We start from the raw sequence: 15,882 nt of genomic DNA, 5'->3' as shown, positions 1-15,882 counted from the left end.
GAGGAAACAGTTGATCATTTATTTCTAAATTGCTCTTACTCTCGTATTATATGGGACGAGATAAATAGAGCTTTAAAAATTATATATACACCGACCTTAGTGGAAGAAATGTGGACTACATGAAGAAGATTAACCCCTAACAAGAAATTGATGAGAGCTCAAGACTGCATGGTTGTGACAATTATGTGGAGCATTTGGAAAGAGAGAAATAATCGGGCTTTCAGATTGGAGGCCAAGTCAGCATTGTGTCTGTTAGAACATTCTCTACGATTACTTCAAAGCTGGATGACCTGCTTACAAGACAAGTTTCAAGAACCTTTGCAACAACTGATGAGATCGGTGTTAAATGATATCAAGTCACCAGCCAAAGTTTGAAAAGGGACCACAATGAAGAGAGATTTTAAAGCAAACTGCCACTGACTTCAAAGACAAAAAAGAAGAAATTAAGGTGCTGCCACCAATGTATTTGCAATCTCTAAAACTTTTATTCTCCTACCTCTGACCTTTCTCTCTATTGTACTTGACCTAAGCCATCTCGACTTATGGTCAAATCTCTCTATAGCACAACTTTGTTTTTGTTCTACTGATTTTCCTAATAAATTGGGTGGGTGACTTCCCATTTCATCAAAAAAAAAAAAAAGCTGACTTTGTCAGCATCCGACAAAATTCGGAAAGCAAAATACATACAGATGTCAGGATTAAAATGCTTCTAAAAGAAGACAGATTAATGGAGTGCCAAAATAGCCAGAAAGTTGCATGACACTCACACCATAATAGCTCTCTTGGCAGGTCAAGTGCACTGTTAACCGGTCATGCTTGCATGCCTATTTTTACTGCGTCCAAAACTACACTACAACATCAAATTGGAAATGCAACAGATTCAGAAGACTGGCACCAAACAAACTCCTCACCGCAACTGAGGAAAATAATAAACATCATTATTTTGATTACCATATAGAGTACAACAAAATTCAGAATAAGAGCAGATATTGGCTATCAAGTCCTCTAGAACAGCATAAATGTCATCTCTTTGTGGATGATTTCTATCCTCTACACAGAATACATGAACTGTATCCCTCACCTCAATCCAACTACATCCTGGATCTTTCTTTACTTTGAGGCCTCTCAATCTCTTCCTCACCTTCATCACCTCCTCCCACCTTCCTAATTTAGCATAAATATTAGACATGGCCACATAGGGAGTTAGATGATTCGAATCCAAACAAAACATTCTCTCGGCCACTCTCTTGCCCACTTCCAAGTCCATGCAGAACGAGCAGGCACTAAGCAGAGCTCCCCACACAACACTATCTGCTTCAATTGGCATTTCATTTATGAATTTTTCAGCTTCTCTAATGTAGCCTGATCGACCAAGAAGATCAACTACACATGTATAATGCTCCACGGTTGGAATCAACCCATAGCAGTCCCTCATGGAGTGAAAAAATCTCATTCCCTCATCAACCATACCAGCACGACCGCAAGCCAGCAGAAGCCCAACAAAAGTAACTGCATTAGGATCTATTCGGTATTTTATCATCTTCCCAAACTCTAATATTGCTTCCATTCCAAGCCCATGATGTGCAAGACCATTGATGAGAGCACTCCATGAGGCCATATTAGGTGAAACAATCAGACTGAATGCAGTCCTAGCATCGGCGATGTTACCACATTTAGCATACATATCAACAAGAGATGTCCCAACATAAGCATTTGACTCAAATGGCGTTTGACACAAATGAGCATGAAGTATTCTCCCTTGCTGGAGAGTCCCAATTGCTGCACAAGCACGGAACAGTGCAGAAAATGTTGACCGGCTGCATTCAATTGATGAATGGCGCATGACCACATACAGCTTTAAAGCTTCTGCAGGCTGCTCATTTTGAACATACCCTGAAATCATGGAGTTCCATGTCACGGTGTTCCTCTCATCCCTTACACATTCAAATAGTTTCAAGGCTTCCTCAAACTCACCATTCCGGTGAAACGCCGACATCATGGTGTTCAAAGACACTATATTTTTAAAGGGCATTTTCTCAAACAGGCTTTTAGAATCTGCTATCCTTCCATCCAAAGCATAGCCCTTAATCATCAAATTGTATGAAACTGAGTTATGGTCAACCATCTGATTGAACACCAGCTCAGCATCTCTGATTTTACCCATCGATATAAGACTCGCAATCAAAGCATTTGAAGTGCTCATGCATGGAGAATCCAGTTGCTCGAAAATCCTCTTGGAATCTTCAGCAGCATCACAGCTGCAGTAAACATCGATAAGAGCGCCACCAATGGAGCGATCCGATAAAAACCCGCATTTAATTATGCACCCATGAATCATCTTCCCATAATCCAAAGATCTCAACTTTGCACAAGCTCTCAGAACACTATCATAAGTGAACTCATTTGGCACCACTTGACCACTTCCTTTCATGCTGAGAAACAGCTCCAAAGCCTCGCCACACTCTCCGTCGCTGTGGGAGTAGCCTGATATCAGAGCAGTCCAGGAAACAACATCATGGATTGGCATCCTGTCGAACAAATCCATAGCATCACTTAATAAATTGCACCTCACGAAGCCAACCAGCATCAAACTCCACAACAAAGGATTCCGGCCATGCAACGCGTCAAAAAGCTGACATGCAGCATGGATGTCAAAGCACGAAGTGTAGAAGTTAAGCATAGCACTGCCTACCAGCTCAAAGTCCTCGGAACCGGATTTGAAGACTAGGCAGTGGGTCTGTTTGCCAAGATGGATAGAGCCGGAGCGAGCACAGGCGGAGAGGAGGGAGGAGAAGGTGGTCTCGTTGAGCTTCATGCCGCTCCAGTGCATGGCGGAGGCCGTGGTGAGAGCTTCTTCGGTTCTTCCCCATTTGGCGAAACCGGAGATCATGGCGTTCCAGGAGACAACGGTCCGTTGGGGCATTGCGTCGAAAAGTTGGCGGGCGGAGATTAAATCGCCTTTGTCGATGCAGCAGCTAAGTTGCACGTTAAGAGAGATGGCCTTTGGGAGAGGGGATATGGCACCATGGTGAGAGGCGGATAGGAGTTTAGGATGATAATGTCGGAAGAGACGAGGTTTGATGACATGATACCAAGTACGCGAACGAGAGAAGCCGCGAGTTTCGTTGCCATTTTTATCTCCCGTCATGACGCAAGAGGTCTCGACTTGGCCTCCGTCGAGGAGGCACGTTTTCCATCCAACAACATAAACATGATCCTGGATCACCAGCGGATTTGATCTCCCATGGACACAACCATTCTAGATTGAGCTCGCTTAATTTGGAAAACAAGTCAAACCTAAATCTTATCTGGAGCTTACCTCATTTGAGTGCAGAAATAACTAGAAACCGAGGCTTGGCTCGATAAGAACCTCGTTGAGCTTGCTTAGCCAAGTCTCCCACGGACCATAAAAATGAATTCGACTAGGACATCATGTAAACAGCTAGGCCTCCCAGTCATTAAACTATGTTACAGAGCACATTATTAAGAAAAAGAGAACTAGTATTCCTTAAAAATTTGTGTGCACTACACTTCTGCTGCCAAGAATTAATAGAGATGAGGATTGGCTGAGATTAGAGAAGATCAAAAAAGTAATCTAAGCCTTGTCCAATTTCCCAAATTGAAAGGCCAGCACCACAATCTTGAGTTTTATCCAGCCGCACAGAACCGACATCAAGGATGGGTAAAATATGGCATGCCTCATATTGTGATGTAGCTCTTCAATATCTTCACCATGAATGCTCTGACAGATCCTTGCATACTGTAGAATCTGCTGCCGATCCATCTCAGCACTTTTGTCCTCCCACTGAAAGCTCCAACACCTAAACCTACAAGACAAATGATGATGACAAGTGCATAGCGCAAGTGAATGATAACTTTATTTATAATGTGATGGAATGAAAATTTCCTGTTGGAATGCAAACAAGACAAGATGGTGATCAAGACATTGCATAATTCAGAACTGGTAGTCTGTTCACAAAATCACAATTGAACTGCAGAGCTCAAAACTGACTTCCACAAATGGACCAGTGAATATACTCGAATTGTCACTGACATTACATATGTATATGTTGCCAATATACACGAATTGTCTACAGTGAGCAAATAACTATATACTCATGCAAAAAATCTCAGCTCAAGCTACCGTAGAAATTGTCAGGTTATCAATCTGCCTGGTATAAGACCAGTGAGTGATTGATGATGGATGGTGCAAGATACTCAGAACTAAAGTTGTGTCCATTATGTAATCAAAATATCGAAGCTGTGGTCAAATGCAGGACAAAATCCTGCCAAACAACCCTTTAGGTTTCTTAATTCTTGACAGGTAAAATAGGGATTCTGGAGGAATTTTTGGGCACTTACCTCTCAAAGACCGGATAAGATTGTATGAAAAAGGAAGGATATAATTATCTCATTTTAAACCTCATTTTTTTCACCTCAAGTTATTTCTGAAACCCACCGCAACTATTTTCCAACTAAAGGGGTAGTAGGGGTGCAAAGTAGTTGACCCGAGTGGCGAGGCTGCTCCAGTCGTTTTGTAACATGAACTAGATAATGAAGCTCCAGCCAAGTTTCAAGATTGACTCCTTTGTCATTTGCCGGGCTGCTCTGCCTCGGCTCATTATATGAAAGGTGTAACAAAGCTTGAACAAGCTTCTTGTCAAGCCAAGTGGAGCTCCTTATTTTTTGCAAACCTAGCATATTCAACCTCGGTCAGTTAATGAGTCAAGCTTTAAAAATATCCAAGTTCGGTTTGTTTTGTAGCCAAATCAAGCTCGGACAAGCCCTTACTGAGCTGAGCATGAGTTGTTCTTGAAAAGCTCAGATCATTTGCAGCCCTGCAAATGGGTTCAAAAAATTTTATCACAAACAGAACATGCTACAATCTGGCTAAACACACAAGCAACACTCCAAAGGACATCCAGCACCTACTGTTAGAAATCAATTCTAGGCTGCACGCTTACCTTCTGAAAGAATGAAATCATTCCCACAAGAATTGATGCCTAGGAAGATTTTGTGAGCATGAACATGGGCACCAGAATAAGAATCAGCAAGAAGCATGTGCAGTGAAGAACTGATGGCACGCTTTAGAATGGGTTGGACCAAGGTAATCATATTGGGCTGACAAAGAGTTAACAAACACTTGAGAACACAATTCTTAAGCCCATTAGTAAGTCCAGCCATGCTTACAAGTTGTAAATACCAATAAGTTTTTTGGGAGGTTGAATGGGATAGAATCATAGAACATACATTGCAAGTGAATCTAATTATTCGTTTGTTCACTTGATGGTTACCACTAATTAAATTCACTCTTATAGAAGAAAATGTGTGAATTAGTTAATTGTCTTAAAATTTGAAGAAGACATAAATGTCAGACCGCGCATATCCGACCTTTCATGCTAGTTAGGGGAAATAACACTTTATTGACCACAATCAAGTAAGAACAAATTACCCTAACATTTTTTTTTTAATTCAAGAAAGCATTCAAGCACCTTGTAGTAGAATATAATACATGGTTGTTGCTTATAAGAGTCTTTGTTTAAGCAGTTTATGTAGTACATATGTCGGACGATGACCCATCAAATCATGAAGTCCCTCCTACAAGGTGCTGCAAGTTAGGTCCACTTTCATAATGGAAGCTTTTTGTTTTTTCCATTCCAAACTCTGGTGATCAGGCAACAAACTTTGATCACTTTCTAATGATGGTGTGACCACCTTATTACCCATAATCTTTTAGTCTGCCATCTATTGCAGCCTTATGCAAGCAACTACCGTCACCTTGTGGACAATGGAGCAGGATCCATGTTTCTTCGAATAAGGCTTCAGGATGTATGGGACCATGGTGTCACACCAATCTCCATGTTCTGTATGACATGCATTGCCATTTCCTTGGTCAGCAAGTACCAACAGGTAAAGTAATCTCTTTCTGTTCTACATGGCCATGTTGATGATATTGCTGCCATCTAATTCCTGCCCTCTTACTTATTCCAACATCCATAATTTTTTTTGTCTAAGCACAATAAAGCTTATACTAGTTCATGTAAGGTCATTTTCTCCACAAATACAAATAAAAAAAAATAAGAGTTTGTATGAGGTCGGTAAGTATTTCTTGTACTCATCACAACAGTCCCCATTTTATAAATACCAACCATGGAAGATCTATAGGCTTGCTGGTGCTTGAGCTATTGCACAAACACAATACAAGAACAGGAAAGTGGCATGAAAAATGGGAAGTTCAGCGGCAGATGTCTACTTTGTCTTCATGAATTTTGATCCTGAGTATGAGCGCCTGCAAGCAGATCGGTTTGCATTCTCCACACTCCCAATTGGTTCCCAAGTTTTTAGCATTACCATTCTGTCAGCATTTTAGTCAGCCTAATGTTTTCGATTTCTCTCTCAAGTTCTAGCAGTGGTAGTCACTTCTCTTCTTATGGTGGTGCTTTAATAGAACAAAACAAGGAGCAATGGAGCTTGATCGATATGTAAGCAACAAACATGACCAGTTGCTAGCCAAAATGCTCGGACCAAACACCTATAGGAAGAGATCTTCTTTGGTTATTGTCGATGGGTTTGCAGTTGAAATAACCGATGATCAGGTAAGACAATCAAACGCAGTGATCTACTGAGTTTATCCTTGTACTGTATCCTTGTTTATTTCATGCCTATTGAGATCCTTAGTATTGCTTTCTGCAGGCAGCTATTCTTAGATCTGCAAAGGAAGTGAGGGTTGTGGAGAAGAACCAAGAGCTTGTTTGATAGCTTGACGTGAATCAAAGCGAAGGAGTAGATCTATATATTCTAAAGAACTTAGGTGGGTTTAAGTAATATGTTAGTTGCAAATTTTACAAGGTTTTGTATTATCGTATGTAAAAATTTTATGTTACTCCTTGTGGCGCTCAAGTTATGTATGGATTTTAAATCTTTCCAATTCCTAAGATTGATGCCTGTAAACCAAGTAGACTGTTTTCTTCTGACGTTTTCCTAAAGCTGTGTTCGCTAGTCTCATTGTTTTTGCACCTGAATATTTTTCACTTTTTCTTTTCAATTTAAGTCTAAGCTGAATAGCTTAACATGGAACCGATTAAACACTTCTCGAGTAATGGTATGGAACTAAATACCAAGTGTAAAGTAATGCATGACTGAGTTATATTGATTAGTCTCAGCAGATAGGGTTCTGGTAGGATCTACATCAGTTACTTGCTGAATGGGCATGGTGCAAACTATGTATTTAGATAATAGCATCTGCATTACCCCCTTGTCTTATTGTCTTAAATTTTCCCTGAAATCCCAACATGAAAAGATATTTTTTTCCTTTAGATGTTATGGAAATATGTTCGTCTCCTTAAGTGAAAAGAAAGCAGTTGTTGATGACTGTCAAGAAGATAGCGTTGTCGGGCATCTGAACTATATTTCTGTTGCAAATTTAGGCAGGAGCTGTTGCAAATTTAGATAGGAGCTGTTGCATGGAAGAGGAGATTTCAGGTTAACTAGATCATGTGGAGCATGCTACCAAGTTGTTCGATCAACTTTGAAATATTGTTTTATGAGTTGTCAGCTATCACATGTCCTCTGCCCGTAAGGCCTCAAAGGACCTAGCTTTGCTGTGGAAATGTCATGCACAGTTAATATTGATGCAAGTTGTGGATCAAAATTAATGCAGAGATGAAACATGAGGTCGGAAAATGTTCTTCTTCTTCTTCTTTTTCTTGTGAAACTCAATGGATCCAATTTATTTTTGCTTAAGAAAGCAACAATTCTAAGAAAGCATTTGATGCACACAAAATGTATCATATTAAAGCAATGAGATAGATATCTAAAGAGTAAATTTCTTCTTTTGTGATCCCATGGTTATAGCTAGATACTCTCGAACAGAAGTTGTAGAAAATATTTGTGACAGATTTGGATGCGCAAATTAAAATCTGGTTAAGATTCTCTTTCTATTCAAAACCAGTCTCCCTTTAGATTGGATACAAGCAACAGTTACATAATAAATCAAATTTTCCTGCATATTTTGATCGAAGGAATTAATTCACTTAAACCAGTAATCTAGAGGATTCGCAAACTGTGTTCATCTCTGTTAACCCCATAAGCAAGTCTTATACGTGTGAGAGAGAAATTGGGTGTATTAGGGTTGAGGATGAGATCTCCTCTTGTAAATTTTTTTTTTCATAATAAATTTGCATGCTTCATGGAGATAAATTTTTTTTTATTGATCTATATATTTTGATTATTTTTATTTTATTTTATTTTATTTTATTACATCATATGATATTAAAAAAAATTAAAAAATAATATTTTGATCAAATATCCATCCAACAAACGACAACGATTATGAATCATTTTTGAGACTCTGCTGATTAAGGTCAATGAATCGGACGCTCCTCCGAGTGCTTGGTGCTTTTTGAAAGGCCACTGAACTTTTACTGAGCCAGAACTCGGTTGTACAAAATATGACGACTCTTCGACAGTCCATCTGTTAGAGGGAAAGGGAGATGCTCAGTGTACCAGCCATCCGTCACCTCATTGTTAATCCGTGCAAGCAAAATTATTTTGGCCCCGTTTTAGACTTTGAAATGCGGTTCTGTCGCCCAAACTCAGATATTTTTTTACCCGGCCTCTCAAAACCTAAACTATATATACCATACCATGATTGATAAGATGTTAAAAACTTAAGAGCTAAAGAGTGCAGCATCAGCAAATCATGTCCGGCAGTGAATCAAGATAGAAGTTGAAAATACATGTGAAATGATAGAGGGTGCTAATTGTTGCACTTGCAACAATTTGCGTCTTCTCACACTCATGTTTTCTCCAGATCACATTTCTACCGCATGAGGGACCGGGAGATTTTGCAATTCATGCTCTCATATGATGCAAGCTCGTAATTATTGGCAATCCAAACCTTTTCCACGTGCATGAGCCATTTATCAGAAAAATTATATCTTGCACTCCATGCATCGATGTGGCCGTGCATGCCATCAATCGATCAAGATGAATTCTTATGGGCCAATGACCAAGATGAATGGATGATAAATAGAACCCATGGTAATATGTCTTGGTGATCTATGATGTGCATGACCACAAAAGTGCGTAGTCCATCTACTGAAAGAAAATATATATGCTGTTGAGATTTGACGTCTCGAGATTCGATCTACATTAAGCTTACGGCGAGGTTCAAAATAATACACGGAGTCCAACGAGCCCAAAAACAGCCCAAACGGAGTCCAAACGGTGAAGATATCCGTGAAAAAAACTTGGAGCAGGTGGCACAGTGCACGAGACGATGGAGGCCGTTGGCAGCACAGCCAGGCCCAGCAGATGCATGCCTGTGGGAGACGGTGAAGATACGCATGAAAAAACTCGAAGCAGATGGCACGATGCACAAGGCCGGCGGCAGTGCAGTCGGGCCCGGCGGACGTGCGCGCCTGCAGGCGCGCGTGGCCCAGCACAGGCGAGCACTCGGGTCGGCCCAGCACATGCGGGCACCCAGGCCTAGCACCCTGCGTGGTCCACCATGGACCGTAGGGTGCTGGGCGGTCCATGAAAGCCGCATAGACCGATCATGCGGTCCACGCACGGTTTAGGGGCATTTTTGAACGATCCGACGGTCCATATCGTATGCAATCACAATTAGACGGTTGGAACTCAATCCGGACATAATCGGACGTGATTAGAGACTGTAGTGCATGATCGGACGGCTCTGATGCAATCCAGTTACGATCGGACAGTCACGGATGGTTCTAAGGTTGATTGGAACTCTGTATTCTTAGTGTAACAGTGTTTTTGAGATTCTAGAGCCTATATAGCTCCGATTGATGAGTTGTTTGTTGCATTGGGTAGTTAGTGACGTCTTGGAGGTGTAGAAAGGCTTCAAGAGAGGTTTCAGAGAGCTTTTATAAGGGTTTTGAGATTTCTTGTTGAGAGACTCTTGTATAAGGATTAAGTGATGAGTTCTTCTTGTATTTGTTGTATTTTATTCTCTCATAGTGAAGCTTGCACGTCCTGTGGAGGTAGACTTAAGACCGATCCACATATTTGTATGATGTTTCTTATTTTGTTTCTTCTTTCTTCCTGCTGCACCGTGTGATACCGGATCCTGCACAACAATTGATATCAGAGTAAGGTGGTATCAGAGCATAGGTTGCGGTGGTGGTGATCAAGATAGAGATGGAGAAGACAAGCACAATCAAGATGGAGATCAGCCAGTTCGATGGGAAGAGCAATTTTTTCTTGTGACAGGCGAGGGTGAAGGACGTGCTCATCCAGCAAGGTTTGATCGATGCTCTCTTGTGTGAGGAGAAGCCGACTACTATGGAGGTGTAAGATTGGAGGTGTTTCCAGATGCAGACGATGAGTACGATCTGCTTATACCTAACGAATGAGATGATGATCCATGTGCTTGACGAGATTTTTTCGACGATACTATGGTCGAAGCTGAAAAGTTGTACATGACGAAGTCTCTCACCAACATCTTTTTCCTCTGGAAGCAGTTCTACCAACTGTGGAAGACTGAGGGACAGAGCGTGTAGGAGCATCTCAGCCACTTTTAGAAGATCCTCACCAACCTCCTCAGTATTGGCAAGAAGATTGAGGAGAAGATTAGGGCGCTAGTCTTGTTAGCGTCACTTCCCTCAATTATATGAGTCTTTGGTGACTGCTCTTCTAGTGGGAAAGAGCACCATCAAGATGGATGAGGTCACCGCAGTGATTCTTCAGAATGAGATTCTCAGGAGGAAGAACCCAGTTTCAAGCTCAGATGGCGGCAGCTCAGCTTCGGTGATTTCTGGAGGAGCAGGAGACGGCAGACAGAGCGACAGGAGATCACGATGAGGACAGTTTACATCTCGGATGAGAGACTTGAGTAAGACCAGATATTATTGGTGTGACGAGTTTGGACATCTAGCCAGAATTACCCTCAACTCAGAGATTGGACGAGGACTATTGCAGCGACGGCTAGTAGCAAGTCAGAGGATGATGTCTTAGAGATATCTGACGAGATATCTACTTTTTTCCAGCAGTGGATTTTAGATTCTGCATGCACCTACCATGTATGTTACAGAGAGGAGCAGTTTGACTCCTTGGAGAGCAGTGAGGGCACTATTTATCTACCGGATGGATCAAACTGTGCGATCAGAGTCATCGAGACAGTCAGCTGGAGGACACATGATGGTGTAGTGAGGAGATTAGGAAAGATCCGATAGATATCCAATTTCAGATGAAATCTTATCTCACTGAGCAGACTGGATTCAAGAGGCTACAAGACGGTAGCTGATGGAGGAATCCTAAAGGTGTTGCACGGCGATAGGATTATTCTGTAGAGAAAGAAGAGGACGACAGGACATTACTACTTGGCGGGGAGCCCAATGAGAGGTGAAGCTTTAGGAGCCAAGAGGAGTCCAGAGCGAGGTGGAGGTGGATCGGATACTAGACAAGAGACTCAAGAGAATGAGAGGCGATGTCGTAGAGTGAAGTTCTTATTGCCGCAGGAGACTTTTCTAAATAGATCTATGGTTAGAGTGGACACAACCCATGATGGAGATGGAATTGAGCGGCCTGGCTCGACTCCAATATTTGCCAATCCATGAGACAGCAGGCATGCCTCAGGGTGTGGGGGTGAGACAGATCACTGGCTCTCAGAGACAGGTGGAGGTTGAATATTGAATCAAGATAGAAATTTTTGAGATTTGATGTCTCAAGATTCGGTCCTCATTGAGCTCACAGCGAGGTCCAAGATGACGAATGAAGTCTAATGAGTCCAAGAACAGTCCAAACGAAGTTCAAATGTGAAAATACGCATGAAAGAAGCTCGAAGCAGGTGGCATAATGCATAAGGCGGCGGAGGCCGACGGCGGTGCAATCGGGCCCAGCGGATGTGCGTGCACGTGGGCCGGCCCAGTGCTCACGAGCATCCAGGCCCAGCACCCTATGCGGTCCACCATAGACCGCAGGGTGCTGGGCGGTCCAGGGAAGCCGTATGGACTGATCATGCGGTCCACGCATAGTCCAGGGTATTTTTGTACGATCCGACGGTTCAGATCGCATGCAATCACGATCAAATAGTTGAAACTCAATCCGGACATGATCGGACGTGATCAGAGACTGTAATACATGATCGAATGGCTCTGGTGCGAGCTGGTCACGATCGGACAGCTACGGATGGTTCTAGGATTGATTGGGACTCTATATTCCTAATGTAATAGTATTTTTGAGATTCTGGAGTCTATATAGCTTCAATTGATGAGCCGTTTATTGCGTTGGATAGTTGGTGACATTCTGGAGATGCAGAAAGTCTTCAGGAGAGGTTCCAGAGAGCTTTTATAAGAGTTTTGGATTTCTTGTTGAGAGATTTTTGTATAAGAGTTGAGTGGTGAGTTTCTCTTGTATTGGTTGTGTTTTATTCTCTCATAATAAAGCTTGCACGTCCCGTGAAGATAGGTTTGAGGTCGATCCGCGTATTTGTATTGTGTTTCTTGTTTTGTTTTTTCTTTTTTTCTGTTGTATCGAGTGGTATCGGATCCTACATAACACATATATCTGAGTGAGGTAAAACGAAGGTTTGACATATTAATTATAACGATGTATCTGATATGATAAAGATATTCTAGTAACTTCAATCGATGGAGAAGATAGAGATTTTTATTTATAATAATATGAAGTACTCATATAATTTTAATATAAATATAATTAAAAAATCAAAAAATAAATATTATGCTGGAGCAACCATGCATCGGCCTACAATATTCATTCTGAATATGCAGTACAGGAGATGATCCAATCTACAGCATTATTTATCTCTTGATAGATGTAACCGATGACTAGAAAGAGGGATGCTTATGATCATATCAAAGAATGGTAGTCCTCCACATGGGACTCGATAAGACTGGTCTGGGAGGTGGGAGTTCGCTTGTTTGTCTCGCGCAGGCCCACCACTGGGGCAGGATACAGCGTTGTACGTAGGTACTAAAGTACGTGTAGACGGGACGCTGAAGAATGGGGTCGGGGTCCTCGGGGACCATGCGTGCGCCGAAAAGATTCTCAAGAACAAATGATGCGATGTTGTGGAGGAATGGGAAGGCTGTCCCCGGCCATTTTCACGATAATAATCAGCTGGGAGTCACGTGGTAGTCCCACGCTGCTCTGCAGACCAGGGTTTCCTCTGCCGTCTCAGTTTGGCTCTCAAAACTTGTGAAGGGAGGAAAAAGCGTCACTAGACTAACACGAGTTTTGAGGGGTGCTACTGCCATCGCTCTGAAAACTTTTGTTAGCCTGGTGACACTTTTTATGTTCCTACCCCCAGAGAGATGCGTGGGAATGCAATCATTCAAGTCCGAACTTTGGACCGAGAACTTAACATGTTCTGAGGAGAGAGGTGCAAATTGATAAATGCAAGACTCATTAGTCTGACAGACTTCATCATGCCAACTAGTACAATTGGTAAAGTTTTTAGGATTGATAATTAAAATTTAGCTCCATTGTTTCCCTATCTTTCACTTAAAATCGTATTTCTGCTGTCCTGGTTCCCCTCCCCAAAAAGGCCTTTGCATCGCAATTTTATGATTTTCAAACTTTTTTATTTAATTAACTTAACAACCATGTTGTGAGGAATTTTAAGAAGCAAAATCGAGACTTGATTAAATACCAGAAGAGGCACTTTTGTATACGGATGACAAAATCTTACCAGGATCATCCTACCCATAGGAACCCACTCACCGTAAATGAGTTTGGATGGGTTATGTGACTAGGATGGATCGAGACCGATCCGATATCTTTTTTTTTTGAAATTATTATGGAGGATAGGAGAGTTCTTCCCCATAGTTTATTTATTGAATGATGGATATGTATACTGGGTGTGATTACAACCAAGATGTCTTTCTTTTCCTAGTGTTTACATGGTGTCACCGTCCTTCCCTACATCAGGATTTATCAAGCAGCAATTTTTCTCCACCAGCAGACCTCACTGTACATGAAAGATGGCACTAAAAATCTATCTATCTTCTTCTATGTTTCTGTCATGTCCCGAACCCAACATCCGGATCGGATACGTGATGGCCGCATACTTCTTAGAGCAAGTCCTAAAGAATATGCAAGGCCAAATTAAATCATTACAATCTCATCAACCATAATATTTAATTTCAATAATAATTCATAAAATCTTACATAATTACAATTTAAATTTCTTCAATTTTCTGATCAGATACTATGACACTCTATTTATCCTTCTGCTCACCCGTAAATCCAGATCATAGCCAATCATAAGCATCCTGTAACTCTGAGAAGAAAAAGAAAGATGAAGGGATGTGAGCTTTATAGCCCAGTAAGAATTCCCATATCACACTGATATAGTAATATAGTCTGAAAATAAGAATAAGCAGTAAGATATAAAATCTCATGTTCAATGTCCAGAATAATGCAAACATTCATAAATTTTCTGTCTTGTCAAAATAGATGCATCATCATATATTAACAGGTGAAACACTTTTGTTCAACAATTGTTTCATGTCTTATCTTTCATTTCTCCTTTCATAATCACATGATCTTTAACATTTTTTTTCTGGCTCTGGACTATCTGAGTCTATATCTCAATCATCATCCGGATCGAATCCACTTAAAAAGTCTTTCAAGACTGTCCCAGGATGAGCTCCTGGCCGGCTGTCCCACGTACGAAAGCCCGTGAGAGGCTATCCCAGGCATAAGCTCCTGGCGGGCTGTCCCAGGCATGAGCTCCTGGCCGGCTGATCCACCTGTAAGCCAGTGGGGGCTGTCCCAGGCATAAGCTCCTGGCGGGCTGTTCCACATGACAAGATTAGTCCATACCATATATCTCTTTTCTTTCATTAAATCATTATGTGTTGATTTCATCAAATCAATTCTGACTTGCATTACGATCAATTCAGATATGTCATATCCATATAATCATGTTATCAATCTCTGATACATATATATATATTGACATACATACTCATGCTCAAAATCAAATAACAGTATCTCAGGTATAATAAATTCATCGATCTCAAATCCGACGATGCAAAACCAACGATGCAAGACCAACAGTAAAATAGCATATATATAATAGTGATCATGTACAGAGATTCTTACCTTTACCGGTGACTGATCCAAGCACAGAAATCAATGTTCTTCTTTGATTTATGAATTTCTTTAACAAAATATTCCACTCGATATCATTTGCAGACAATCATCTCTTCGTAACCCTGATCAAATATAAAGATCATATATGAAGAAAATTACCGATAATCGATCCTAATAACACAGATCGAAGACCTCTCTTAGGATTAACCAAAATTAGGACTTGTCTATGTATCTGGATCCTCCACTGATCCATAAGACTTCTAGAGAGAGAAAATTCATGAAGAGATAGAAAATTCTAGAGAGAAAAAGTAGAGAGAGAAAGTGGAGAGAGAAACATTCGTATCCTTCCGATGAGGCACTCATGATCAAGATCATCAGAGGTCCTATCAGGGTGACTCAATATGAATCAAGTGTTACAAATTTCGAATAGGATCGAACTGGGATCAGATCTACCGCACAAATTTCGAAGCAACCTCAGATCATCTTATTTTCATCTCAATTTTATCCTAGGGTCCGTGATGAAATCAGAGAGAGAGGAAGACTCTAGAGAGACAAAATCCATAAAAAGAGAAAAAGTCTAGAGAGAGAAAATAGAAAGAGAATCTAGAGAGATAAACTGGAGAGAGAAGGTAGAGAGAGGAGAGAGAAAAAATTTTCTCTCTTCTTCTTCTTTTTATTTTATTTTTATTTTTATTTTTCTCTTTCTCTTTTTTCTTTTTTTTTTTCTTTTCTTTTTCTTTTTCTTTTTTCTTTTCTTTTTCTTTTTCTTTTTTCTTTTCTTTTCTTTTTCTTCTTCTT

At 40.9% G+C, this 15,882-nt stretch overlaps 2 protein-coding genes across 2 annotated transcripts; one reads left to right on the top strand and one right to left on the bottom strand.

The window, feature by feature from the left end:
• Nucleotides 1-779: 779 nt before the first annotated feature.
• Nucleotides 780-3,967, bottom strand: LOC105047789 (pentatricopeptide repeat-containing protein At2g13600). The gene is made up of 2 exons (XM_073258964.1): nucleotides 3,320-3,967; nucleotides 780-3,217 (listed from the first exon to the last, which is right to left on the bottom strand). Exon 2 carries the CDS (start codon nucleotides 3,146-3,148, stop codon nucleotides 908-910), a length of 2,241 nt encoding a protein of 746 aa, XP_073115065.1. The 5' UTR covers nucleotides 3,149-3,217; nucleotides 3,320-3,967; the 3' UTR covers nucleotides 780-907.
• A 1,712-nt stretch (nucleotides 3,968-5,679) lies between these two features.
• On the top strand, nucleotides 5,680-6,893 carry LOC105047568 (subtilisin-like protease SBT2.5). The gene is made up of 3 exons (XM_010926544.4): nucleotides 5,680-6,303; nucleotides 6,449-6,596; nucleotides 6,694-6,893. The coding sequence occupies exons 1-3, from the start codon at nucleotides 6,227-6,229 to the stop codon at nucleotides 6,754-6,756; spliced, it is 288 nt and encodes a 95-aa protein (XP_010924846.1). The 5' UTR covers nucleotides 5,680-6,226; the 3' UTR covers nucleotides 6,757-6,893.
• The last annotated feature ends 8,989 nt before the right edge of the window (nucleotides 6,894-15,882 follow it).

Source organism: Elaeis guineensis, chromosome 6 (assembly GCF_000442705.2).
Source record: "Elaeis guineensis isolate ETL-2024a chromosome 6, EG11, whole genome shotgun sequence".
NCBI classification, from domain to species: Eukaryota; Viridiplantae; Streptophyta; class Magnoliopsida; order Arecales; family Arecaceae; genus Elaeis; species Elaeis guineensis.
The sequence above is the reverse complement of the archived record's forward strand: the minus strand, read 5'-3'. Positions and strand labels throughout refer to the sequence as shown.